At 31.2% G+C, this 27,427-nt stretch overlaps 1 protein-coding gene across 1 annotated transcript in view; it reads left to right on the forward strand.

The window, feature by feature from the left end:
* Positions 1-7,342: 7,342 nt before the first annotated feature.
* LOC130451843 (monocarboxylate transporter 13) overlaps positions 7,343-27,427 on the forward strand; it is a 29,810-nt gene continuing 9,725 nt past the window's right edge. The window contains exon 1 of the mRNA XM_056791156.1: positions 7,343-8,211. Coding sequence (XP_056647134.1) covers positions 8,082-8,211 — 130 coding nt within the window. The 5' untranslated portion in view covers positions 7,343-8,081. The remainder of the gene's footprint in view (positions 8,212-27,427) is intronic.

Genomic DNA, 27,427 nt, shown 5'->3' on the forward strand with positions numbered 1-27,427 from the left:
TGCATCACGCATTTTCTGATATAACTATGTGAGTGATGATCAGATATCAACCAAAATCAACAGGTCTAAACTGAAAATCAAACTTTTCTAAGATGTGAGAAGAAAACAAAAGTTAAAATTACTTGAATTGTAAATAGATTACAATTTAATTTTAATACGGCGTCCTTCATTGCTTTCTACGCTTACCCGGTAGAATTCATTGCACTGAATAACCTGTTGGCTGTGCTATTTTCGTCTTTTTCAAATACGTTTGAACCTAAGTGTCCGGAATAAATTCGTGTTCATGAAATAATTGACAAACCGATGAAGGCACGCTAACTGAACAACTATTCCGATAATTATAATTTCGAGATTTTATTTCCTTGCTCTGTAAGTTCTAGTCTAAAAATCCTTTTGAACCCTATTTAATATTGACAAAATGAGTTAGTAAGTTAGTATCCACAATTACCTAAGTAAATTATTTTAATGGATTGAGTAATAAAATTATACTTACTTATGTTGATGTCGCATGAATGCAATATACGTCTTGTTCTTGAAGCCATCTTGGAATTTTATAAGAATAAAGCACTAAATATCACACACTGTTTATATCCAACTAACGCAAAAATGTAGAGGCGTTACCTTAATCTTACCAAGACAACTGGAGCCACCTGTTGATTCAAAAATCAAGCCTCAGACTTGTAGTTGTACAACTAGACATGTTGAGTTGTCCAATTGTTGCTTCAATTTTGCAGTTCTGCTAAATCTAACAACTAGATGAGTGAACTTATCTAGTTGTAGATCGAACTTTTTTTCTGATAATCAACTTATATAGTTTTGAAAACTCTAAATAACTCCTGTAAAATGTCTACAACAGAGACCTAGTTGTAGTATGGTGTGGACCTCACTTAATGGGATTTATCTCTGCACTTACCCAGATTTTGCCAAATTTGCAGTGACCTAGCTGTAGTACTCGCCCCACGATATGTAGAGCCCTTCATGAGACTACTAAAAAGTGATTTTAAAATTGAATACATTTTAACTGGCTGTAGTTGATTTGATTTTTCAAATGTTTCATGACGCAGTACACTAATATCAAGTAATCGACATAAAAAATCCAGGACTGAGGAGAAAGAGGTGACAAGATGCATCCATGTGGAACACCAACGTTGACCTCATACCTTTTTGAGGTGTGTCCATCGATAGTATCCTAGATGAATAGGTCTTTAAGAAAGCTACTAAGCAAGTCGATAAGTGAGGACGACAAACCGTACGATTTTAATTTATTTACAAGGTTGTCATGCCAAACAATGTCAAAAGCATTCGACATGTCCAGAGAGATTGCTATGGATTCTTCATATTTCTCTATAGCTTCAGTCTATACGTTGGTGACATAGAACAAGAGGTCCCCGGTTGATATATGTATACGGAAACGTATTGATGCTCGCTGATAATGTTAATAGACACAAGATATCTCACGATTTGCTGGTTAACAATTTTTTCCATGACCTTTGCAATGGCAGGGAATAAAGGAATCGGGCGGTAGTTATTGGGAACCTTCTTTTTTCCTTTTTTTGGTATGGGTTGAACCCAAGCAATTTTCCAATCTGCAGAGAAAAGACCTCTTTTATATGATAGCGAAAAGAGTTTGCATAGACGGCTTGTTAGTTCAGTTGCGCAATTCTTCGATACGATTAGTGGGATTCCATCTGGGCCAGTCGCTTTATTGAAGTTCAAGCCTTTGAGAAGTTTTGCCACATGTTGGTGTAGAAATTCTATTTCTGGCTTAGATGTACCAACTCCAGGCAGGCTGTAAACAAAGTTTATACGATTTTCGGCACTAGGATTAGAGCGCCATTTGCGATAAGCAGCATTTTTGTTACTTCCGAAATCTCGTTTGCACACACTTAAGAGTCATTGGAATTAAAGAAAACAACGTTCGAAGGATACATAAAAAGGAAATCTTTTACATGCTTCCATTTGGCCGATCTATAATGCCAAACTTTATGTGGTCTAGGTGGATCCTGAGTTTGAATTTTTAATTCGCACGTTGTTGTAATTAGTTTGTGATCTGATGTTTTGAGTGGTGCATGTACGGTCACGTTATATAGATCAGTGTCTGCTGTTAGAAACAGGTCTAAGAGGCTAGCAAAGTCACTATCTCGATCGGAAAATCTGGTTGGTTCATTAATAAGTTGGGTTAGTCCATGACTGTTGGCAATATCTTCAGCTGTCCGCCCCTCATCGTCAGTCCTTTTGGAAAAATTCAACCAGCTTTCGTGTGAACATTAAAGTCACTAGCGATAACAATATCTGCGTTTGAATGGTTTGTTTGCAGGTTATCGATTTTATCTGTAAGGTTTGAGAATAAATGCCTATATTGGGTATCACTAGGAGGTTCGTATAGGAAGCAAAATAATTTTGTTGTTCTTCGAGTCATTTTTTCAAACTACATTACATCGAATTATGAAGGCTCAATATTCTCTTATCGCTGGCAAGATATGTCGTCCCTAACGAAGACAGCAAGTCCAAAATTATACTTGAATCGGTTCTGTGAGTCTTATCTAGGATAAACAAAGTGAACCTTGGATATTGTTGGGTTCACCTTCGTTTCTGCTAGAGCCAGAATATGAGGTCTATTCGACTGCCGATGTTAGTGGACAGCGTTTATATTCTTGTTGCAGAAATCTACCTCAAAATTTGTTTTGCCTGATATACTCGTATAACCCGATATCCGAACGGGAGGGTAGTTTAATTCTGGAATATTTTGGTCTAGAAGGTGCTATATGCATCATGCTATATATTTTTTTTCGCACCCTAGGTATAGGCCACATCGGCACAGCGACAAAACTTGGAACTCTTAGGGCCAATTCATGTTGCCTAGATCCGATGCGGTGGTATCTCACCGGGCGATGCGAGTGGGCCACATTTACCATCCAAATTGGTAATATTCATACTGAACACACTGATACACTATCAGTACACCAAAACTCACAATTAGTTACAGCTTTCAAAATCTGTGAAAACCTTGACAAAAATATATATATAGGGTGTTCAGAAAATGGTGCCGAATTTTGCTATCTAAAAACTTCGTAAACTTAATTTTTTCAAATGTCAGCCCCCATTTTTTTCTTTACCATTGGATTCTACGCATTAAATTAAGGGGACTTCGTTAGTAAATTCATATATCTCATATTAATGTTTTTTGTAGAAACTGAAATTTTTATGGTTTTTAATTGTCAACAACGAACAACGAATAACAAAAGTTAATGTATCAAAAATTAAAATACTTTAGTCAATATTTAAAAACACTACACTAAGAGGAGAAGAACAAAACTAAAAATTAATCTAAATGTTCGAAATGGTTGCCCCCAACTTCCAAAGGTTTATGGATTCTTCTTAAAACCCGTGCTGAATGGCGTTTCGAATTTCTTGCTGTGAAAGAATTCGAAATGCATTCCGAACTCTTTCCTGACATTTTTTTTGTGTTAGTGGCGAAGCATACACGATATCTTTTATACGACACCAAAGAAAAAAATCTAATGGATTGATATCCGGTGAACGGAGAGGTCGTTGATGCAGTTCATCGTGTGCTATCCATCATGCTCCTCAAAATGAGTCTGTAAAAAGTTATTTACCAGCGCACTATTGTGTGGTGGGGCTCAAATTCAAATTTTCGTCATAAAAATGTACCACCAGCATGTCATTTTTATCGCAGCAAAAAATTAAGTTTTGTAGAAATTTTCGTCTTCCTGAGTTTTAATTGATATGAATTCACAAAAAGCAATTCTTTGATCGTCACCAGGCTTTAAATTTTGTACCAACGAGATTGAATACGGATAGTATCCCAAGACTGTAATTTCATTGGCTTCATTGTCTACGACAGGTTTCAATTTGCTGCACGGTGCAACAAACTAACCGTGGGCTTTACAATTATCAAATGTGCCGCGTTACTGTATCAGGGGTGGGTCGTGGTCTATCCGGATATCGCAAACGGAAAGTATCGCAGGCTCGTTTAATAAACCTATCACATTTCCCGTATATTAACAGCAAATTGAAATAATCTTCATTAATAAATCCTAAATAGGACTTGATGAACACTCTTGCAACGCTTAAACATCAAATTGTTTTCATTTTTTATTTGTTTGTTGATATGTTAGCATTTTTGGTCAATCCAGACAATAGATATATGGAGATATATGAATTTACTAACGAAGTCCCCTTAATTTAAAGCGTAGAATCCAATGGTATGGGTGGAATGGGGGCTACTATTTGAAAAAATTAAGTTTACGAAGTTTTTAGATTCGGCACCATTGTCTGAACACCGCGTATAAATTTTTGTCAAGGTTTTCACAGATTTTGAAAGCTATAGGTGTTATTTGTCCAAACTCCAAAAATATTAGACCTGACTCACTTAAACTTAGAAATATAATTTTTGTAGTGGAGGGCTGCATGTGTCCAAAAATTAAGAAAATGTGAAATAATTAAAAAATTGTGGACTTTAGGCATACGATGCTTTATATAAAGTTATATTGTAATTTTGCGTAGATCCCAAAAAATTAATAAAAACCATACCATTCCGTTCAAAATAACGAAGTTTGGGTCCACTTCCGGTATAACCGGAAGTTTCAGAAAACTGAAATTATTTTAGCTGAAACCAGCATTTCGGAAAACCTATGCAAGCAAATTTTTAGAACACTAGTCCCAGTACTTTCCCATATGCATATCGATTCAGCTCGTCGTGAAGGACCCTGTACATAGGTCGATTGCAGAACCTTTATTTAGTAGGCAAGAGTTGTACAGTTTAGAATAGTTTCGACAATTTTACTCCTCCTCAATGTGCGCGCTCCACATGTTGTTATGTGCTATGAAATCACCAGATATGGAAGTGGGTGTATCAAATCAATGAGCTTTTCTTCTTTTAGAGGGTATTTTGGAGGGATATATAAAGAACATGTCGTCAGCTTAACTGATCAATGAGCTATTATAGCAATAGCTTAGATCTGTGTTTAAAGGGAGTTAAGTTGAAAAGTATCGATGGATGGGAATATTGAAGCACGTTAACTATAATGCAAAGATTTGGGCTGCGAAAGATTAACTGTTGTAAAGTTAGTCTCCTGGATACATAGAAAATTTGGTCTGTAAGTTGAAATCGTTTGAATTTTTAATTTTTTCTGCATTGTAATAATAAAGTTTTTAATAGATTTGTCTCTTAAAAATTTGATATTGAAAACACTTCTGATACAGAAGTGATTAATTTTTCAATGTTGTGTCGAGAGAGGGGCTCATTTTGCAAATGTTTTTATCATTGTCTTTATTACAACTATATACCAATTAACCCAGCCTTGTTCATATTCTCCTTTGATGAATCTTCTGTACAGCTTGTGTATCATGTGTTGTTTTGTTGAAAGTCTAATTAACACAAGGGATAATTTCTCGATATGATAAACCAACATGACAAAGGCTATTTTTCTACTCCTGTCGAAATCGCTAACTTGTTACTATTTTGGGGTCTTCGTATTTGAGCCGTATTGTTATGCTTAACATAAGTAGACGAATTCCCAATAACTAATACCATCTATACTATTGAGATTTCGTGAATAGGTTCCTTTAAAAAATTGTTTTGTGAACATGATAAAATATAAAACGTTGATATTGTTATCATAATTTGTTGACTTTCTCCGAATATGATTATGATTTGCCAAATAATCAAGGTCAAGAAGTTATTCTTTTCCGGTGTAACACTTCTAATGTTCCTGGGTATATGGGATTTCACAAAAGTTGATATTGCCATTATTATTTTTACACAGATAAAATATTGCACTTTACCAAGTAATGCTAATTAATCGTTTCTCTATACACCTGTATGGATTTAAACCCATATTTAGTTTTTTTTGAATTCTCTAAGTGCTTACAAAATATCTAGATTTCGAATATTGCTTTGCTAATTGATTTATTCCCATTATGAGCGCATCAACTACTAGATACCGCAGGAGCAGATATTCTCACTTGGTATTATATGTTTATATTAAAAGTGTTATCTTTATCTATGAAGGAATATCGCACATCTAGATCTAAAGGGGGTATTGGCTTTATTTGTAGCAATTGTCGAGCTATAAACTCAGCTTTTTTGCGACATTCGTTTTCCACTTTGTTGGTTTTCGTACCCTTTTTCGCCTTGTTTTTCGATCCTGGGATTACGGTAATAGTTTCAGAAACTACAGCATCTTGAGGGTATACTTGTTCATTATCATTTTCCGACACCGATGAGCTGGTGTTAGACGTATAATCTTAGATGAAAGTTTACTTTTGCGAGCCAATTGAAAATTGGGATCCTCATCGGAGTCATCAATATAACTTTTATCGCTCTGAATTGGTGAAATATAATAATTTGGTGTGCTAGAATTTTGTTGCTTGGAAATGTATCAGCCACTGATAAGATGGGACGGGTTTCTTGAGATGAAACTTCATCACTAGTTGACGTTTTCTTCAAGTTATCTTGCAGGATTTGATGTCTTGTAGAAATGATGGAAGAAGTTTTTGTTATCCCTTGTTTCATGCCTGGAAATGATGATAGTAGCGATGTTTTCTTCATCCCTTTCTTCTATCATATTTACTAAGAACCGACCATGTCTCATTGTTTTCCTGAAAAAGCGTGATACTTATTGTACTTACTTAAAGGGTTATGTGCACCATAGTTTTGGAAATAGCCTTAAATTTAGCATTTTTGACCTCGTTAGCGATATTGGGGAATACCATCTAAAGGGAGATGAATCTATTAAATTTAAAGGCGACAAAAAAATAATAATTTGAAGAAAACTTTATAGCTAATAGCAAAATAATTTAATTTAGGTAGGTTTTCAAGAAATGTGGGCGTTTAAAATACATCTTAGTAAAATAGAGTTAACTCAAAATTCGAAAATGATTCATCTATTTGGCAACAACTCAAAATAAAAATTTGCTCACCTTACCAGCAGTACGGGCTTAACTCAAAATGTTGTACTAATTTACTCAGAACTTACCACCTACAAACGATAACTCAAAATAAATTCTGTTGAAGATGTCAACAATACAGATAGAAATAACTTTAAATTGTTTCAACGGGAACGTGCACTTCGCTTATACTCAACAAAAAAGAGACTCGGTGCCATTTAGCATCCAGTACCAGAGATATTATTAAACCTGTTTCATTGGTCGATAGGATTTCGGCTCGGAATGTGATAGTGTGCTTAACTCGATTTTGTCGATTTTTTAGATGACCTCCTTTAGATCTAGATGTGCGATATATCCATAGAGATATTGAGATGTATATTTTATTAATTAATTATTACTTTCAAAAACAAAACTATAATGCCTTCAAGCGAGAAGCACAATAATAGACCATTACTGTGAACCACAGTAATGGTCTATGGCCAGTTTATTTCAAAATATTTGCTTATATGTTAATGATATGTGATGAAGGTGGAGAAGAAATATGTATTTTAAAAAATATAGTGAGGGTGGAGGCACACTTAACGATTGTTCTTAATGAAAGCACTATGTTTTTAATAAAAATTAATTCCAAACGCTTGTTTCTTTCTCAGTAGTCCCCTACTACTTTTACAGGTTCCCTTGTTTTCTCACAAGCAATCACCTTCCAGTGTGTTTACTAGGGTGTCAATGTACGAGAGATAAAGACATGAAAATAATAAATTGTTCCTAGTTTAAACACTCAATCTAACAGAACTCGATAAGCAATATTTTAATTAAGCAGAACAGTTTTAATTCATTCGTATATAATTGATTACTAACAACAACCGTTCACAACAAATACATAAAATATTATGGCCTTCAACAATCACACAAAACTGTGTGAGTGTATTTACTAAAACGAAGCCTTCTATCAATAAAATGTTGCGATAAACTCGCGCTGCCTCATCTAGAAAAAGCAAGGGCTACTGCCATTACGTGTCTGTACAATGATAAGTTTTTATTTCTAATCGTTGAATAAAATATTAAATTAGTTGTTTGTACTAGTTTATTGTGCGGTACAAAGTGTGTTAGGCGCGTAGTGCAACCAAAACTCCCACAGTAGCAAATCCTAATTAGTTAGTGATTCCAAAATGCCTACAAGGTCTGAATATAGTGAAAAAGAGGCATGCGAACCTTTGGTGATAAAAACAGGAAGCCTCTCGACTACCAAGATTGAAGACTCCAGCTGTAAACCCATCGATAATGTTAGAAGAAATAAAAGTAAGTGATTTTATCTTTAATTTAGTCTGAAATTTAATATAAAAATATTGAAATACATCGAAAGTATGGTAAGAACATTCATTGTGAGAACAGTTCCATAAAAATATTGGATATTTTAGTATTTCTAACTCTGTAACTCAAAGGTGAACCATCATAAGTGCATCTTTTTACATTTGAGACTTTTACTTCAAGTGCCTCATTTTTGATTGATTTTCATCGAGGAAAATTATCCTACATGCAAAATAACATGGTGGGTGGAATATGGTACTAGATTATTTTGCATGTAGGATAGTTTTCCTCAATAAAGATCCATCAAAAATAAGTTACTTAGGTAAAAGGTAAAAATCTCAACCGTGAAAAGCACTCATGATGGTTTACCTCTGACCTAAAGAATTGACCCAATAGGATTAGTTCACTTCCTCTTACTACTGGCTGAATTGGCTCTATGTTACTAATCATAAATAATCCTTATTCATAGCTCCTGTAATTATAATAAGCACATAATTGTGATTTTCTTCTGGTCATAATAAAGTAATTTCATTTATAATATTTGTTTGCTTTTATACTTCATTGTTCAAAAAATTCATCAGGATTGTTATAGAAGTGTTCTTAGAATATTTTTGAAAGACACGAGGATATTATGCAGAAACCGTTATCATCGTTTCGCAATACATTTTTTATATTATATGACCAAACAAACAAAATTCTTTATTGATATTGTATATTATCTTGTATTTTCATAATACATGTCTGTTGTTTTATATACAAAAAAAATACATGTTCTACTTTAAATATTAGTCGCATTCAACACATTCATTTATTTATCCGATCAAGTAAGTACAGTGAACCGTAAAATGTAGGACTGGTAAATATTGATATAAAGTTAGTGGATCTGAATATATCATGGTATATTGGTATTTTTATTGGTGATATTTTTTTCTTCCCAAATATTAATTTATTGGTACATTATTTGTAATCGTGAGTTCTTTAATTTTTTCAACCACTTTTTCACACTCTTAGATCATCGAATAAAGAAAGTTGAAATTTTTGACTTTTTCTAGTTATTTTTTTCTCGGTTCATTGACTGGTGCTGAAGTTATCATTATTTTGAATTTTTCTATTTTTACTTCCCATAATTTTGCTAATTGGCATAGTTTTAGGCTATACTGTAGTTTTTCGGTTTTAGGTGTCACCATTATGCGATTAACAATTCTTATTTACAGTTTTGATTGAAAATTCTTATCATTAATAAGTTAATTTCACAATGACGTATATTTTAGGTAATCTTCACGGTCTTGTCACTTATTTTGAAGCTATATAAAAAATAATTTATGTTTGACAAATATAAAAAGAAACTAATAGATATTGGCACTCTACTGAATAAAGACTTGAGCATTTAAGAAATTTTAAAAACTTTCACTGACAAGTAGGGATAATCACAAAAGTACTTATTATATTTTTTAATGTCCTTCCTTATATAGTTACGCCTTTTTGTCATTCTTTTCATCCTATTGTGACTAAGTCGCCTCTCGATTCCTTAACAACTAAATTTTGAGTAGCAATAAACTTGAGAGATTACACACATAATAAGTGCATTTGTACTTTTCCGACAATTTTAAAGGGTTTTCCACTAACAACAAAAACATAAATAAACACTGAAACCGGAGTGTAATAATATAGTTTGAAAGCCAATACGATAGGTTATCTTGGACGATATTTCTGGAATGTTATAGACAGAATCATCAACTGCGACACCATAAGTGGGTAAAGAGACGGCACCCATATTACATGAAAAAAAAAACAGAATACATTTATTTTCTTCAACTGAAATGAAAAGCGTCAGCGGTTCATTACATATAGCTGTTCATACGATCATGAACAGAATCATACAATCTTTCGGTTGGAAATTTGCATAATTCTTTGATTAATTTTAATTAATTAAATTCAGTTAATTAATTAACTATAATTAAACAACAAATGTATTTGAATAAACTAGTTCAAGAATTTTCTTGGCAGCTAATTTCTATTTATTTCTAATATTTTTTCGACAATCAATCAGGAGTAAATAGTTAGAGTTATTCGACATAACGCTCATAGTACGCGCAGTGGCGCACCATGAAATTCGATGCTTCATTATATCGGGTCTTTCAAAACGTTCGCATGCGAGTTATATCACCAAACAATCACATGTCTATAAACAAAGTTCAAAAATGCGGCAGCAGCTAAATACTTTTATGGCTCTCTCAACCGCTCGGGAGGAACTTAAGCGTTCCACAAGCTTTGATTGACTAAACCTTATTGTTAATATGCGATTAATCTATGCGTTATAGACATGTGATTATTTGGTGATGTTTACTCGATTTTCTTAATGCAGTTATACAACTCGCATGCGAACGTTTTGAAAGACCCTGTTTATATATATATATATATATATATATATATATATATATATATATATATATATATATATATATATATATATAATTATATAAGCGTTTGACTTTTTCTTTCCAAGTCATATATTTAGAATTTTAAGATTATCTAAGTTTTTATCTGTCATTCAAAAATTATAAAAGAAACTAATTTGAGAGACCTAAAATCAAGAATATTAGGAGGAAAAATATCAAAAGGTCTAAGAAATTAAAGAAATTTAGTGTTTTTGTAGTGGGATTGAAACTTAACACCAAAGTGTACTATAATATATTTCCAAGCTTTCGAATATCAAATTATCCATCGCGAGGGACTAAAATATCTATGAAATGTAACAATAATACAAATTACTTACATTAATTGGTTGAGAATTGGGATGTTTAAATTTTGTTGTTGCTTTTAACAATGATTAAACTCATCATATTCAAAATGAATGTTCAAATTGACGCTTGATAGAAATATTAAGCTTAGTGATTCAGGTTATCAATGTTCATTGCTTAGATTATGAATAACATTAAATTTTTATAGTTTAGGCCGTTATGAATCATGATGAATATTTATTGGTTAGATTATGAATGATATTAAATTTTTATAGGTTAGATTAGGTTAGGTCATTATGAATCATGTTGAATAATTATGTCGCTGAATTTTTATTTGTTCGATTATGAATGATTATGAATAAATTTTTATGGGTTAGGTCGTTATGAGTGAAGTTGAATTTCATAGGTTAGGTAAGGTTAGTTGGAAGAGATAAAGTTATATCATCTGTTTCAAAGATTTGTTGGGAATTCTTATTATTATAAGGAGAATATGTATTGTTAACAATAGAGTTTTTTGCTGTAAAATTTTTACTTATTCCATTTGTGTTCTAGAGGCGTTAGACATTTATTTAAACGTTATTGAATAGTGAAATTATATCTAAACAATACTTAATTATGTGGTTACACCACATTAAAAGTTTTATTAATTTTCAAGGAGTCTTTGATATAATCATTATTTTTAAAATCATAAGATTTTGTCAAAATTTTAGTTAAACAATTAGAAAAAGGTCCAATCGGAGTGTAGTTGATGCTACAATGGGTATAGCAGTAGAATTTATCAGAAATACGTGATAGTTTGTAAATTTCTTTTGTCAATATATCTAGCCGTGGCAGTAAAAGAGATATAAACTAAGAATAAATTACCAAATAGCATAACAAGGACATCGAAGGACAAATCTAATAGTCCAAATGACTTTGGTTTTCTAATGGAAATTGGGTAGTTTATTAAATTGGAAATATGAAACAAACTCGTAAGCATATAAATGTAGTATGTATGTAAGCATATATATATATATATATATATATATATATATATATATATATATATATATATATATATATATATATATATATATATATATATATATATACTATCTAGAAGCTTTATATTAGGTCGCCTTTATTTTTTCTTTGTTTTAAAGAAAAAAAAAACATTAAAAATGAATTTCAATCACTTTTAACACCACCATTAGTTGGAAAAATATAATATTAATTATCTCTGAAATTATATTCTGTTTATAATGACGATTGACTGACGAAATGGTGACGTTCTTTTCATCACGCTTAAACCTTCAATAAACGTGTCTACTTTGTATCAAATCTTTGTTTCATGTTTTATATTGTAAATCGTGAATTTCTATTATTCATTATAAATATTGACCAACGAGGTTACGGTTAACAGTATGTTGTAATACAACGCAATTAAACACAATAAAAATGTGTATGAAATTGTTTTAAAAAATGACCTTGTATAAATGGTTAATCATTTCACATATGGTGTTTTGTTTTAATCTTATTTATATTGCAGATGTTCAACAAATATGAACTTCAAGAACTGGTCTTTATGTAAAAATTGATTTTAGATAGTATATATTCCAAAAACAAAACTATATATAGATAAAATCATGCTATGTAATATTTAAACTTTGCAAATGTCTCTTCAACCAATGGAAAACACATTCCTCTCTCAAGCATTTTCGTGAAAGAATGAACTCCATGCTTAAATAATTCTTGGTAATTTTCTGTAGTGGATTGGTCTCCCTGAACAACAGTTTGTGAAGGTGGTATAAGGTTATTCCAATTTTAAGATATTATTCACTATAAATTATAATTAGTTTTTAGACAAAGTAAATGCAATAATAAAATTCGGACAAAACATACTACAGTGAAGATATTGCTTGGAAAGATCTAACCTTAAAATTAATGACTTGAGCAAACTTATCAATTCAAATAATATTTTAGTATGTTGAATCACTTAGAAATCCCAAAGATTGTGGGTGGCTCATTTTTCTCAGTGATCTCTTGTTAATGACAATATGTATTGAATAAAAGTACCCAAGTATTGTAAAAAGTGAAATAAATACTTTAGAAATAGGATTCGGAACAAAAAATTCTCAATGTGAATTGCTATAAAAATACATCTTTAATACTTACGTCATATTTGACCTTATTTTAGTATGCATTACACGCTAGATTTTCCTGCAAATAAAAGCGTTTATAAAGATAACACTTTGAATGATAATTGGTACATTTCAAGACAAATAGACAGTAATATTTACTTTTCAAATTTCAAGCAGTTTTGACAATTAGTTAAGGTGTAAAAATCATAACAATTTATACTAAAACATAAACTATCAATTTTTCTTAGCATTATTTTGTGATGCTGATATTATACAGTAGTGCATTAAAATTCATGACTTTATGAAATTCATAAAATCTTCAGAATTAGTTAGTTCTTTAAGAGGTTGAAGAAATAGGAAATTAAAGTAAAGTTGAATAAGTTGTAACAAACTATGTTCGTCTCAAAGAAAAGTAATTATTCTCGATTGTTCTATTCCACTGGAAAATTAAGCCAAACTTCTTAACCTTCCTTCGACCAATAAACATCTTGAAATTTACATAACAAAGTCAAGATAAAATAGTTCTGCATAGAATCAATTATGTATCAGCCAATTAACAAAAAATTACAGTTGAGTTCATGTTATGCTGTCTTCCAAAAATCTTCTTTTTTACCACATTTTATTTAACTTATTCTATTAGTTTGTCTGGTTTTTTATTTATTTGCTTAGATTGAATTTTCTAATAAAATTTTAACCAAAACCTATTGACCTCCAATTTCGCACATTTTCTCGCTTTTGACAATAGTATACTAATCAATAATACTGTTTGAATTTTCAACTCAATTTTCATATGAAGCAGATTCTTCTATTTTGTATTTATGGCATTTGATGAAAGTATTTCAAATTAAATTTACTTTATTTTACTAATTTCATTAGGATTTGTTGTGAAATGAATCTTTCATAAGAGCCTTTAGCTAAATGAGGTTTTACATGTAAAATAACTTGGAAAGCTCAATGTTAATGAACCAGTTAGGAGATCAAATTTCATTAGAGACATGAATATAAAAGTCAAATATAAAAAATTAAATCAGTTTTTTTAAAACCACCTTTTTTTATTTGTAATAAAAAATGATACATTTTTTGGCACAATTGGTCTTTAAGAAGAATAACTGAATATTTAGAATCAAGTTTAGGCGTATGAATTGAGTTTGTTCATTTACTCTTTAACCATTTTTTCACACATCTCTAATTTTTTAACTTTATCTCATTGTATATTAGTATTCACAACAACGAATATTAGCTTTATTTAATAGCGGAATGTTCAGCTTATTATTAGAAAGTATTAGTTCCTATATGACTTTCCGTTATGTTTCTGCACGTAGATGTTAATAATATACTTTTCCAATTGTATCAAGATTGACGCGAAAAATGTTATTTTCTTTTTTTAGTGCATTTTAACTAAAGTGTGGTTTTGAATTTTTTTTCTTTGTTACACTCAAATACTATTCTTCTTTCACACTAAGAAGGGAATAATTCATTTGTTTTGAAATGGAATGCAATTTACAGTACATACGTAAAATATGGAAACATAGAGATAGCTTTGTTACCTTGGCTGATACAGTAACACATTTTGGGTTATGTAAACCAGTTGGATCACTCATTTGAGTTTTATATAATCGCCGTTGCTAGATGTAGAGTTTCTGAAATATACGACCATTATTATATATTATACATTATTTGCTTATTTACAGTTACTTTTTTATTGGCGATGTAGCACACAAGCAATTAATTGCCAATATTGTCTTTTGATGTGAGAAATCTTCATTTTGCGAATAATACTCCGGCAAAGAAAATACAACAATTAAAAATGATATCCATCTTGTTATTGGATACAGGAATTCATTTAACTTTTCCAATTGTTTCCAAAAAATTAGTTTAGTATTCACTCTTTTTAGTCCTTTTTAGTCGCCGATTCACATAAAATTTGCTTGCTGGTTATTCATAGCTTCTCTCATTTAAACCAACGATTTCGAAATATAATGCAAAGAAACCCACGAATGCATGAAAGACATTCTATCTGATAAAACAAAATTAATATATTTCATACTATCTGAAAAGAGTTTATTCTGGAGTTAACTTTAATTCTAAAATTCCCAGTAATCTTCCACTGTGATGGGGAACTGCGTACTGACTAGTACTGGCAGTTTTGTTCATCGATCATGTTATATAAAAATATATTTCTTGTTTACCGTATAATAGCAATATTAATATTATAATTACAAAAGCAGCAAAGACTTTTTCAAAGGTTGATAAATATAAAGTGGTTCATGCATACTTGCTGATATCAACGGTTGCAATGAAAATGATGTTAATTTGTTAACATTAATGGTCAATACAGCTACCGCCAGTTTGTGTGATACACCAACAATAAAAAAACTTTCGAAAAAATTGTAAAGTATACGGCTCATATTAAAAAAAATCATATTATAAGATATACGGTCCTGGATAGAGGTGAACGAGTAATTTTTATTTTGCCAAGTAATTAAACTCAAAATCTTGGGAGATTACAAACATAAAGTGTTAAATTTAAGTTAATAAAATACTATACTAAATCCATCCAACAAACAGAGCGACTCAAAAAACAACAATCGATACGTGATCGAAGCATGATCACCACGTGTCTTTGCATCTATTGGCTAAAATGAACATCTCTCCTTACGCTAGCCATTAGATATAGCTGCAATCGGCCGGGAGTGTTAACTGTTTTTGGTACATCGCTACATGGTCGGAAGGGTCAGTTACTGTTGATAATTGATCAAATTAACAGCTGATTCGACCCATTCCTATCTCACACAATTTTGTTTTATATAGTTGGTAGCCACGTTTATATTAATTTCTAATTTAGTTGAGTTGGCAGGGGACAATCACTCTGATATGTTCAAGTGACAGTAAAGTAGTGGCACAAAAATTATGACAGGCAACCGTGGTACAATTTGTAGTTTTTAAGAACTTTTAAGTATTGAGCAACAATCCTACGATTGTTCAGCAAGAGTTTTGTTAATCAAAACAAGTATCATTTATTCATCATTTAACAACAAAGAACCCAAACCTACTGAAAATAACAACAGGTTATAGGCCCAGGGCAGCTGTGAAAAGGATTTCTTTGGAAGTCAGGACAGGAAAGCAGCCGCAAAGTCGAGAAAAGCAGCCCAGAGAGTCAGAGTCAGTCAACGTACACGCAAGTCGCTTTAAGTCAGAAAAACCCCAGGAAAGATTGTAAATTCATTTTGTTTATTTAAAAATTGTAAGAATTCTTAAGAATAAGGACTTGCACGAAATTGTAACATGTGCATAGCCCAAACCAAACAGTTACGTTTTAACAGTTTGTGCTGGTATATTTTAATAGATCCTTAAGTTTAAAGTTTAATATTTTTAAAATGTCAGATACTGGTACGGCTGAAGAAACTGCTAATTTGTGTTGCCACAGTCTACCTTAAAAAAAGTCCAAAAAACTGTTTAATATTCAATTATTATTAATTTAATGATTACAATACAGATGAAGCTAAAACAAGGAAAAACTCTAAAAATCTAGCGGAACTTGTCGAAGAAAGTTCGAAGAACTATGAGAAAATAAATCTTCGTTTGAGAAATCTGATTTAAAGAACATTGACCAATACAAGCAATAAGTTCGTATAATACTCGCTGTTGATAGTTCTTCTTTTTTAAGATAATCAATAAAAAAACGGACGCCATGACATTGCCTTCTTTGGAGCCGGTTTTCCCTTTTCAGTCTATTGGTTTGATTGTTTTTTTTCTTTCGGCTTGATTGAAATATATTGACGACGCTGTTTTTGTTCCATTGTGAGCAAACGCGGTATCTATCTTGCGCACACTTTTTGAAATGCCTACTATGTCTGCTAGCTAGCGCACTTTCAGTCGACGATCATACAGTACCGCTTTGTGGATTTTCTTCGTCATTACTGTAATGACCTCATTTGGTCGACCAGTGCGATGCTGGTGTTCGCAGGTCATACAGCCTTGTTTAATCTCTGCTATCCAATATTTTACGATACGTTAACAGTAGAGCACTCTTACCCAGAGTAGAATCTAGTTCAGTTTTTATATTGGTTGGGCTAACGCTTTTCAAAGAAAAGTATTGTATTTCATAACCATGAAATATGTTTACAAATTCACTGAAAACGTTATAGATGGCTACCAAACATGTGTTAAAAAATGTGGTGTATGTGAAACATATGCAGTATAGATTGAGTACTTTCTAATATAGAAGTATTTTTCAAGCAACTATCGCCTTCTCTAGGTCAGGCCAGGTACTTCTGGGACCATCCTCGTATATATATATATATATATATATATATATATATATATAATCGAAATATTTCACTAAACTAAAATCTAAAAAAACCAAAGTAGTGATATTATATATCAAGTAATTTGTAATGATTGTGACGTCGTTTATAGAACAGACATTTAGAAAATAGATTAAAAGGTCATCAATATGATGAAATATCAAAAAACATACATTAAATTATGAAAATTTAAAAATTCTTGGAACGGAATCATATACAAGAAAAAGTGAATTCTTTTCACATACATAGAAACGAAAAAGCTGTCAATGATAAAAAAGACCTGAACAATTTGGTAATACTATATAAATATTATGGAAAAATTAACGCACAAAAAAGTAATATAAATCAAAGTTTTTGTAGATCATATTTTAAATTTGAAATTTACATATAATATTGAACGTGACGTTCGGAAACTGTGATATAAATCTCCGGATTAGGATTCGCAATCAACTGATAGATGGTCTACCTGATTCCGAAAAGTTATCATTTGTTCATAAAAAAAACATTCTCCTATCGAAATCATCTTCTTCGAGCTCTTGAGTTGGTATCATTTTATTATTATTATGTACAGTTAACTAAATTAAAACGATAGTGATACTGTCATGCAGGCATTCAACAAGTTTCTAGCGTTGGAATAATTTTTTGCTTACGTTCTCAATATTAAAAGCGAAATTGAAAATACATTTTGAGTGTAATATAGCGAATTTGTTAAATAAAATAATTTTCTTATTTTAATGTTAATTTGTGTAATAAATTTGAAAACACCTCATATTTCCGAAACAGTTGGAGATGGATATAGTACATTGTACATGAATTATGCACTATCTAAAAAATAAATAATATACAAGGAGTTGCATTTAAAATAAGAAAATTGGTATAATAATATACCTATAAGAGTTTTTCCCGACAAGCCCTCATTTATTTATTAACGAATTCATTCCATTTGGATGTTCTACGCCATATATTTCTATTTTTTTCTTTGAAATCTAATCTAATCCCAATATATTTTTTGTAAGAAGTATTTTTTTTAAATATTGTTTGAATAATTAGATAAAAGGGAGTAAGGAGTAAAAGGAGATTATTATTTTAGATTTTATAAGAATTCGTAAGATTCTGTTTTCCTTTTCTTGTCTATCATTCAATAATTTCATCATCGTATTATTTATTCACTTCTGATGTCATCATAACAGTTCTATTAGATATATAGCTACTTTCAAAATTTTGATATGTTTATGTTGTTTTATAAATTCTTTGGTTCGAGTTATATTTTGATATTTAATATCGCTCTGTTATTTTTTTTCCTCCAATTTATCTCTAAAATTAGTGATAAAATTATCAGTGTCGGATCTTCAACCCTTTTTTCGACATTTATTACAACATTTTTGTGAAATGTTATTAGTAATTAGTTTACCTATTATTATGCCTCTCAATTAATTTCCTACAATGTTCTTCACCTATCTTCAACTATTTCGGAAATATGATTTCCATGATATTTATTTAGTTTGTTTTGGTCTTTTCTATCATTGAAATCTTTTTCGTTCCTTTGTATGTGAACAATTTCAAAAAATTCTCTTTTTATTGTATTCGATTCCGATTCAAGAATTTTTGAATTTTCATAAACTAATGTATATATTTTTTTAATATTTCATGATTTGTAGCTCAATTTTTTTTATCATATTGATGACCTTTTAATCTATTTTATAAATGTCTGCTCTATAAACAACTTCACAGTCATTACAAGTTATTTGATATATAATATCACTTCTTTTGTATTAAAGTGTTGTGTTATTTCTGGCTTTTTGTATGTGATCATCAGTTCTCTATTTGTCCGTCTTCTCCAGATACCTTCTACAATTTTGATACTCACATGGATTTTGCACTTAGGTTTAATACTAATAAGCTATTTTATGCTGAAATGCCGGAAAGTATAAAAACTACAAACCTCAGTAACCTATGAATGACGTTGCTCATGAGAATTAAAAGTAGACTGCCATTTGAGGGAAATAAATAATCAAGTTGAAAAAATCATAAAAAAATGAAAAAACCCGTCAGCTGATCATAACTACCCACCGGTCTACCATAGTCGAAAGGATCATATTATATGACCACGATCTCATTAACTCCATCAGTTTCCGAACAGTCCTAATATCAATCTTCTTTTTCAGGGCATAAATTTTTTGCGTTGTATATTTTTTACCAGTAATTTTTTCAACAATTTTCTTATAATTATAAGCATCGCTATTAATACACTTTTGTGATATCATTGTTTCGTTTTTGTGATTAAATTTTATAATTTATTTCTAACAGATTGTTTTAAGTTAATAGGATTTGTGGAATATTGTTTAAAAAGTTGATTTTTCTTCATGAATTTACTCAGTAGGAAATTTGTCATTGATGGTGCAATTTTCTTTGATTTCTTTTTTAAATTTTATAAAACCTAGTACAGTTTCGAATTATTTTGTTAATTATTTTGAGTAATATTAATTAGGTTGTATTTGTGTCTTTTTCCAAGTTCACAGAGTGAGTTTTATGTATGGAACGCCTCAATTATCTTGGAAACGTCTTGTAGGATTTTAATAAATTTTTGTTGTGCGCAAGGGTCTTGTGTTACGGCCGGTATTATGGTGGTGTTTATATTGTTAGATCTTTCCTTTTTCCGGAAAAATAATAAACTTTGTTATTTCAAATGGATCACTCTATATATTTTGAGTGTTTAGAAATCCTGATTATTTTTTATGTAATATTCTCTATAACTAAATGTCATAATTTCGAAGTTGTAGCTACGTTAACAGTATTTCCATCAAAGTTACTGTAAATATTGTTCATTCAGATGGCTACGATTAACTAAACCCGTTTAATTTGAATATTCTTTAATCATTTATGTGCTAATGCAAATCTCGTAACGAGGTCTAGTGTCAGTAAGTCAGTAAAAAGTTTAACGAAACTGGTGAAGTAAAATATTTATCCAATTCAAGGAGCAGAAAACCTACAACAACTGAAGACGAATCTTGTGTCATATTAGAAGTAGATTCACATTTGTGAAGTAGAAACATTACGAATTTTAGAAAATATACAGTAAAGGTAATTACAGCAAATGCTGTTGTCCATTTACTTTAATACAACAAGCCATGCGATTTTTAAAACTTTGCAGTAGATTTTGCAACATCCATGACATCTTATCTCTGCGGTAATCCTACTTTTTAATTCCTGAATATTGGCAGGTTTTGTTTTATAAACGATGTTTTTTAAGTAATCCCACAGTAAATAGTCTAAAGGATTCATGTCGAGTGATCGCGGAAGCATTCGATACAACCACGCCTTCCAATCAATCTTCTGGAAAACACATTATTTAGGAATTGCCTCACCACACACGCATAGTGAAATGGGGCACCATCTTGTTATAGCCAAATATTGTCGTTTGGGATATTGTTATTGTCTGAAAATTTCTAATAATAGGTTTTTTTAATGTAATTGAAAATACTTACTTGGATTTGGAAATATCAGAACCAACTCAGGTATAATACTATTTTCCGATAAAGCTAAATACGCCGGACTATTTAAATAACCCTATATGAAAAAGGGACCAATTATTTTGTCGCCTATTATTCCAGCCCATACATTCAGTTTTTCGGGATATTGGGTGTGGGATTTACGCATCCATCGAGGATTATTAATGACCAATATCTACAATTATGCCGATTCACGTTTCCCTTAATACAAAAAGGGGCCTCATCGCAAAACATAACATTATTTAAAAAATTTGGATCGTTTTTCTATCATTAGGTCTGCAAACTCTTCGCGTCTATTAAAATCATCATCTGACAACACTTGAACCAACGTTACTTTGTATGGATGGAATTTATTATCACGTAAAATTTTCATTACGAATGTTTGCGACATATCAAATTTCCTGGATATTTGTCTTGTACTCAAGTCTTCTAACAGGACACAAACATCTAAATATTTGTTTTCAATTGATGCAGTTTTTCTGCGCCCTGATTTGGATAAATCTTTTACTGAACCTAATCTTACTATGGGATTTTGTTAGGATATTCATTCTGTTTCAGATAAACGATCCTTTGTGACAAACACAAATGTAGCTATAACTTTATGGTATTTAGGTATAGAGAACATTGATGAAAAATAATAAGTATTTCTTAAGAATTTCGAAAAGCGAAAAATATACAGAATAATCTATTTGAAATAACAAAGTTATTATTTTTCCGGAAAAAGAAAAGATCTGACAACAATGTAAATACCCTTTATATTTTTGAAATCACAAAATATATTTTTAAAAATTTTATTTAATTTATTTTACACAGATTTTTATGTTACTACAATGAAGTCTAAAGTCATTCTCTTAGATTTTATTATAATTAACAATAAAGAAATATCATATTGCTGATACAGCAGACTAGCGACCTCGTACAAATAAAGTCAAATTTGTTAAAATTAATAATAAAGAAAGGTCTTATTGCTGACACAGCAGACTAACGACCTCGTACAAATAAAACAATGATATTGCGTATATATAAATTTCATTCCATAACTTCTCTGTCCTCAAATGGAACTCAAGGGCGTAAGGGCGGTGGAGCAACTTGAGTGATGTCAGGGCTCTTGGGAGTTTCTTTTCTTCTACACAAACTCAGTATCAAGTGTTTCTTTCTAAATATGTAGATACTGCAAAAGATTAAGATTTTTATCGTGATACTACTAAAGCCATATATGGAGATGTTCTGGTGGGTTCGAATTTCTTCTAGTGGATATTCTTCCGTTTCTTGAAGGAGTACTTGATGAAGTTTATCCAGGTGAACTTTTTCTATTTTCAATTTTTGTACCTTCATAATTGGGAAAGAGGTTTCGGTAATCTCTTCTTATGCTAGGGCGTGTCCTGTAATTGTACTCTTTTCGTTCGAATATGATATAGATGAGGTTTCAATTTGGCAGCTGTGTGGAATAATAAAAAGGTAGGTGCCATGTAAAATTGCGATCTCACTATCTTTGCAATTTAGTTGCATCTTTGTTGGCTCTGGAAAAATACCGATGTAGTGGCTATTACTTAGTTTTTCTATGAGTTGGAAGTTCGTCTGGACAGGCACTTGCTTGCAGTTATTTATGTTACTGAATGAGAGTAGATATGTCACACAGTCTGTTTTCTTCGTTGGCTGGACTCGATTCTCTTCACATAGAAATATTGATTGCAGATCGGTACATTCTTCTTCTTGGTATTGGTACAAATTGTTGCTAATTATAATGAAGGGTGATTGGGGAATAATAATAGTCTGATTTATATTTGGAATGGAATAGAGATGATAATGATCAAAGGAGTCTGGGTGGGCCAGAGGAAAATCTATATAGAAAATCAACTTATTGTTCGCATAAACTACTTTTGTTTTCACTATCTTATAAAAATTTAAGGAGTCATCCGCTGAGAATAATATTTGATCTTTATTGTGGAATCTGTGTAAATCTGTTATAATTTCTCTAAAATTATCTGGAGAAATTAAGCTAGGTTGTACGGCATTTAATAAAGAAAAATCTATTGAGTTTTTGATATCTGTTAAAAAACTTAAAATTAGGTCTAAATTAAATTTTAGCTGATCTATAATATCTCTTATTTCTAAATATTGATTAACATTACTTCTAGATTCATTTAATATTGTTTGTGTTTCTCTTATTTTATTGAAAATTGACATTTGGTTTCTGTTCAATGTTGATAATGTATCATTTAATACATTCATAGATTTTTGGTTTAATGAAATATGATTATTGAGTTTTCTTATAATTTTATTTTGGCTATTTTCTAATTGAGAAATACTGTTGTTAATATCTATTGCGTCTTGTTCGTCTAGGTTTCCTGATATGAATTTTACGAGAGATCCTAGAGGATGGATTAATGCTCTTTTGGATAATTTGCTAGGAAAAATTGAGAACATTTTTTGATTTATGATATCAATTTCAAGATGTAAGTGTTTGTACATTGTAAAAAGTGCAAGTCTATTGGGAGCTGTGGAGTGTCAATTACAATTCTTAATTGTCGAAAAGAGGAAGTTAGTGAGTCTATTTGGTCTTGGATAGGTTTTAGTGGAAAGTAGTGGAGAAAGGTGTGTTTTAACTTTAACTTTTAACTTTAACTTTTAACTTTAGCGTTTCCTAATTAGTAAGGCAGAATAATGGGTTTTTTTTAAAGATTGTGCACTTTAATTTTCTGATTCATTGTCAATGGGAGGATCATCATCCTGTAAAATAACGTTAGTCAGTTTCCTGGGAGGTTTAAATAAAAGTTTGTGGTAGGAATTATGAGGAGTTGTAACTGTAATTCCTTCTGATTTCAGAACATGCTCGGGTTTGTAAGGAGGTTTAGACTTTGCTTGTCTGTCTGTTTGTTTTTTGTAACCTATGGTAGCGGGTTCGATAGTAGGAGGATCAGAACGTTTTTCGGTGCGTTTTTCAATAGTTTTCAATTTGTTTTCGAGTAAACTTTTATGTAAATTGTCATATAATATTTACATTGTTTCCTTATGTTCATTAAGTTGATGATTTATAAGTTGTTTGTCGGAGTTTATAATAAAAGGATCTTTAAGTTCTAGATGTCCAAAAATTAGATCTGTTGGTTATTGTTTTGTCACGGAGTGTATAGAATTGTTATATCCTATAATTGAATAACTCAGTTTTTCGAAAGGAGTAAGTTTTGGTTTAGTAATTGCAAGAGTTCTCATATGTTCTAGGAGTGTTGAATGAAACCTTTCAGCAATTGAATTACTATTTGGATTGAATGGGAGAATGTAGTGCCAATTGATATTATATAATTTGGCAAATTCTTTGATCATACTTTGGCAGAACTCGGTTCCATTATCCGAGATTATATTTTCGGGTATTTTAAAACGGGAAACGAATTTTAATAAAGATTGGTACACGTGGATAGCTGAAAGTGATGGGCCAAAAATATTTATTTTTAAATTCCTGAATAGTTACATTTATACCTCTGTGATCTGACATTCTTATCGAAAAGCTTTTTTATTTCTTGACGAAGGTTTTTATCTACTTTTATTATAATAATTTGGTTGAGAAAATTATTAAGAGGTCTGTCAGTAATATGTATTCCTAAGATTGGGTCTTCTTGATTTGTGTGTACCGTTTCGTTTTCAGGGTCTATTTGGGCAATTATGGAAGAATTTTCTGGATTGGGAGTTTGGTTAAGGTTTTTCTACTTTCTACCAAAAATGTAAGGTCTAAAGTTTTTTTTAGCATATACTATGGCCAAAAGTTCCTTTTCTATTATAGAATAGGATGTTTCTGCATCATTGAGTGTGCGTGAGGCATATGAAATTGGTTTATCCTGACCGATAGGGCCTTGTGATAGAATTGCACCTATAGCAAAATTATTAGCATCTGTAGTTATGATGAAGTCTTTAGTAAAATTGGATGAGGCTAGAATTGGTTGGTTAGTTAGTAAAGCTTTACAATCTTCAAAAGTTTTAATGTATAATGGATGGTTTATATTTATTTTAACGCCCTTTTTCAAACACAGCGTGAAAGGCTTAGTATTTTCGCGAAGTTATTAATAAATTTGTGATAATATTCTGGCAATCCTAGGAATGATTCTATTTCGTGAACCGTTTTCGGAATCGGGTAATTTTGGATAGCTTGAATCTTTTCCGGGTTTGGTTTTATCCCGTCTGGCGTAACTATGTGACCAAGGAATGCAACTTCCTTTTTTAAAAACTCTGATTTGTCCAGTTGAATCTTTAAGTTACTCTCTCTTAATTTTTGGAAGATTTTCTTTAAATTGACGATGTGCTCCTGAAGGGATACAGAGTACACAATTATATCGTCCATGTAGACGAGGCAAATTTTTTTTATATATTCTCGTAGGACATAATTCATTACCCTTTGGAAGGTTGAAGGTCCGTTCTTCATTCCAAATGGCAAACGAAGGTATTCATAATGACCGTTCTCAACACTGAAAGCTGTTTTCTTGATATCATCCGGATGCACCTCTATCTGATGAAATCCACTAGTTAAATCGATATATCTGAGTATTTCCTACAGAGTTTAGTAATATGAAACTTTTCTTTTTCATTTAAGTGAGAAGTACGTATTAATTCTGTTACGTCATTAGCGTTGCTAATATTGTTATTGATACATGAAAAATTTCATACTTTTTTTCAATTCGAGTGGTTTTAACGGGCTCGTATAAGTATATTTCTGCAATATTATCTGTATTGTTGATAATGTCTACAGGGGCATAACCATTTTCTGCCTGAGAAATTCCGTCTTTAGTTATGCAATTGAATAATTTGGTTGGCGGTATGCCAACAATACCATTATAAATATCTGCAAGAATTTTTGCAGATTCGATAGAATTTGGTTCAATTCTAGCGAAAAATAATAATTTTCCTCTACTTTCGTAATGTGAAAGGTGAAGCTGAGCTTTAATTGTTGTGAGGATTAAGTTTTTGAGATCTAGTTCGACACCTAGTTGTTTTAGTATGTCGTAACCAATAAGGCCATCGAAAAAATTATGAAATTTGAAAATACAAAAATTTATCGTTGATTTTGTCTTGAATTCTGGAAATGCCGGAATTTTGGCACAATAATATTTGGTTGTTGTTTGAAATAAGGAGCAGATAGTGAAAGGCTCTTCAACAATGTATTCCGAAAAAAAACTTTCTGCTATTTCGGGGTTAATGAATGATCTGGTAGCACCTGTTTCAATAAAGAGTTTCAAAGGTGGATTCATAATTTTAATATAAGGAAGATCAGTTCTGTCATAGATTGAATCTAGTTCTATATGATTGTTCGATTTGAGGGTACATCGTGAAAATTTTCTTGTTGGGTATTTTCACAGTTTTCGTCATTCGTATCGTCTAAGGTTTGTTCATTGTCATAGAAAAATTCGGGGTTATTTTCTTCTAGTGAATTGCATGGATTGAAATGTCATAATTTTATTTGTGTTAATCCGTAGGGATTTTGGGATTCATTTAGATTATATAATTCTTCTGATACAAAGTTTTGTTGAGGGAGATATTGGTTTCTAGGAGTTTGATTTCGATATACTGATGTCGATTTATGGAGTAATTTTATCCTCAGCAAATGTTAATTTTTGAAAATGGGTCTTAAATTAGTCTCATGCTCTACAAAATATGGAACTGGAAGATATTCTTAACAAGATTTTGAATTTAAGCGATTCTTAAAGTTTCAAAAGCCTAGGTAATCAATAGAGCAGTAAAAAAGATATTTCTAAATATATTAAGAACATTTGTTTCTTTTTTCCGATAGTGTCTCTATACTATTGAAGTGACACAAATTGTGCTATCTTGACTTCAACAGGAACTCGATCAGGGGCAGAAATTTGTAGCAAATCGTTTATCCAAAATTCAAACAATTACTGACATTAGCAGTTAACCTTATGTCAATACAAAGAAAAATCCCGACCTAGCGACACGAGGAGTTTTATCAAAAATGCTAGGAAAATAAATATTATTATGGTACAGACCTATGAACCTATTGATGACTCATTGACTAATGACACAATATTTAACATCAATGTACCCGGCTTAAGGAAAACTAGTAACATACTCAAGGTCACAACGATTGAGCTATTTTCACTTTTCTCTAGATATTCAAGTTTAAACAGATTAAAATGTATAATTTGCCATTGTCTCAGAATTGTTTCCAATATACAATAAAAAAACGAAAACAGAACAATTTGTTCGCTTACTCTCTCAGAATTAAATTATGCCAATTTCACATTAATACGAATAGCACAATTAGATTTTATTCTAAAGAAATAGCTGGAAATTGAGACTGCTGCTCAATCTACTCTTCAAAGAATAAAAGCTTGTATCGGACATGATGGGCGACAATTTGAACATTTAGGTCGTCACTAGCGAAGTGCCTTAAGTTATATTTCTATTTTAACTTCCATAACGCAGTTTCCCGGTGACAGCATAAGTAATATTGACATAATAATTGGAACTATTGTCAATAGAACAAGGAAAGACAATTTTAAGGAGTCAAAAAATGTTAAAATCTG

This window comes from Diorhabda sublineata, chromosome X (genome assembly GCF_026230105.1).
Source record: "Diorhabda sublineata isolate icDioSubl1.1 chromosome X, icDioSubl1.1, whole genome shotgun sequence".
Taxonomy (NCBI): Eukaryota; Metazoa; Arthropoda; class Insecta; order Coleoptera; family Chrysomelidae; genus Diorhabda; species Diorhabda sublineata.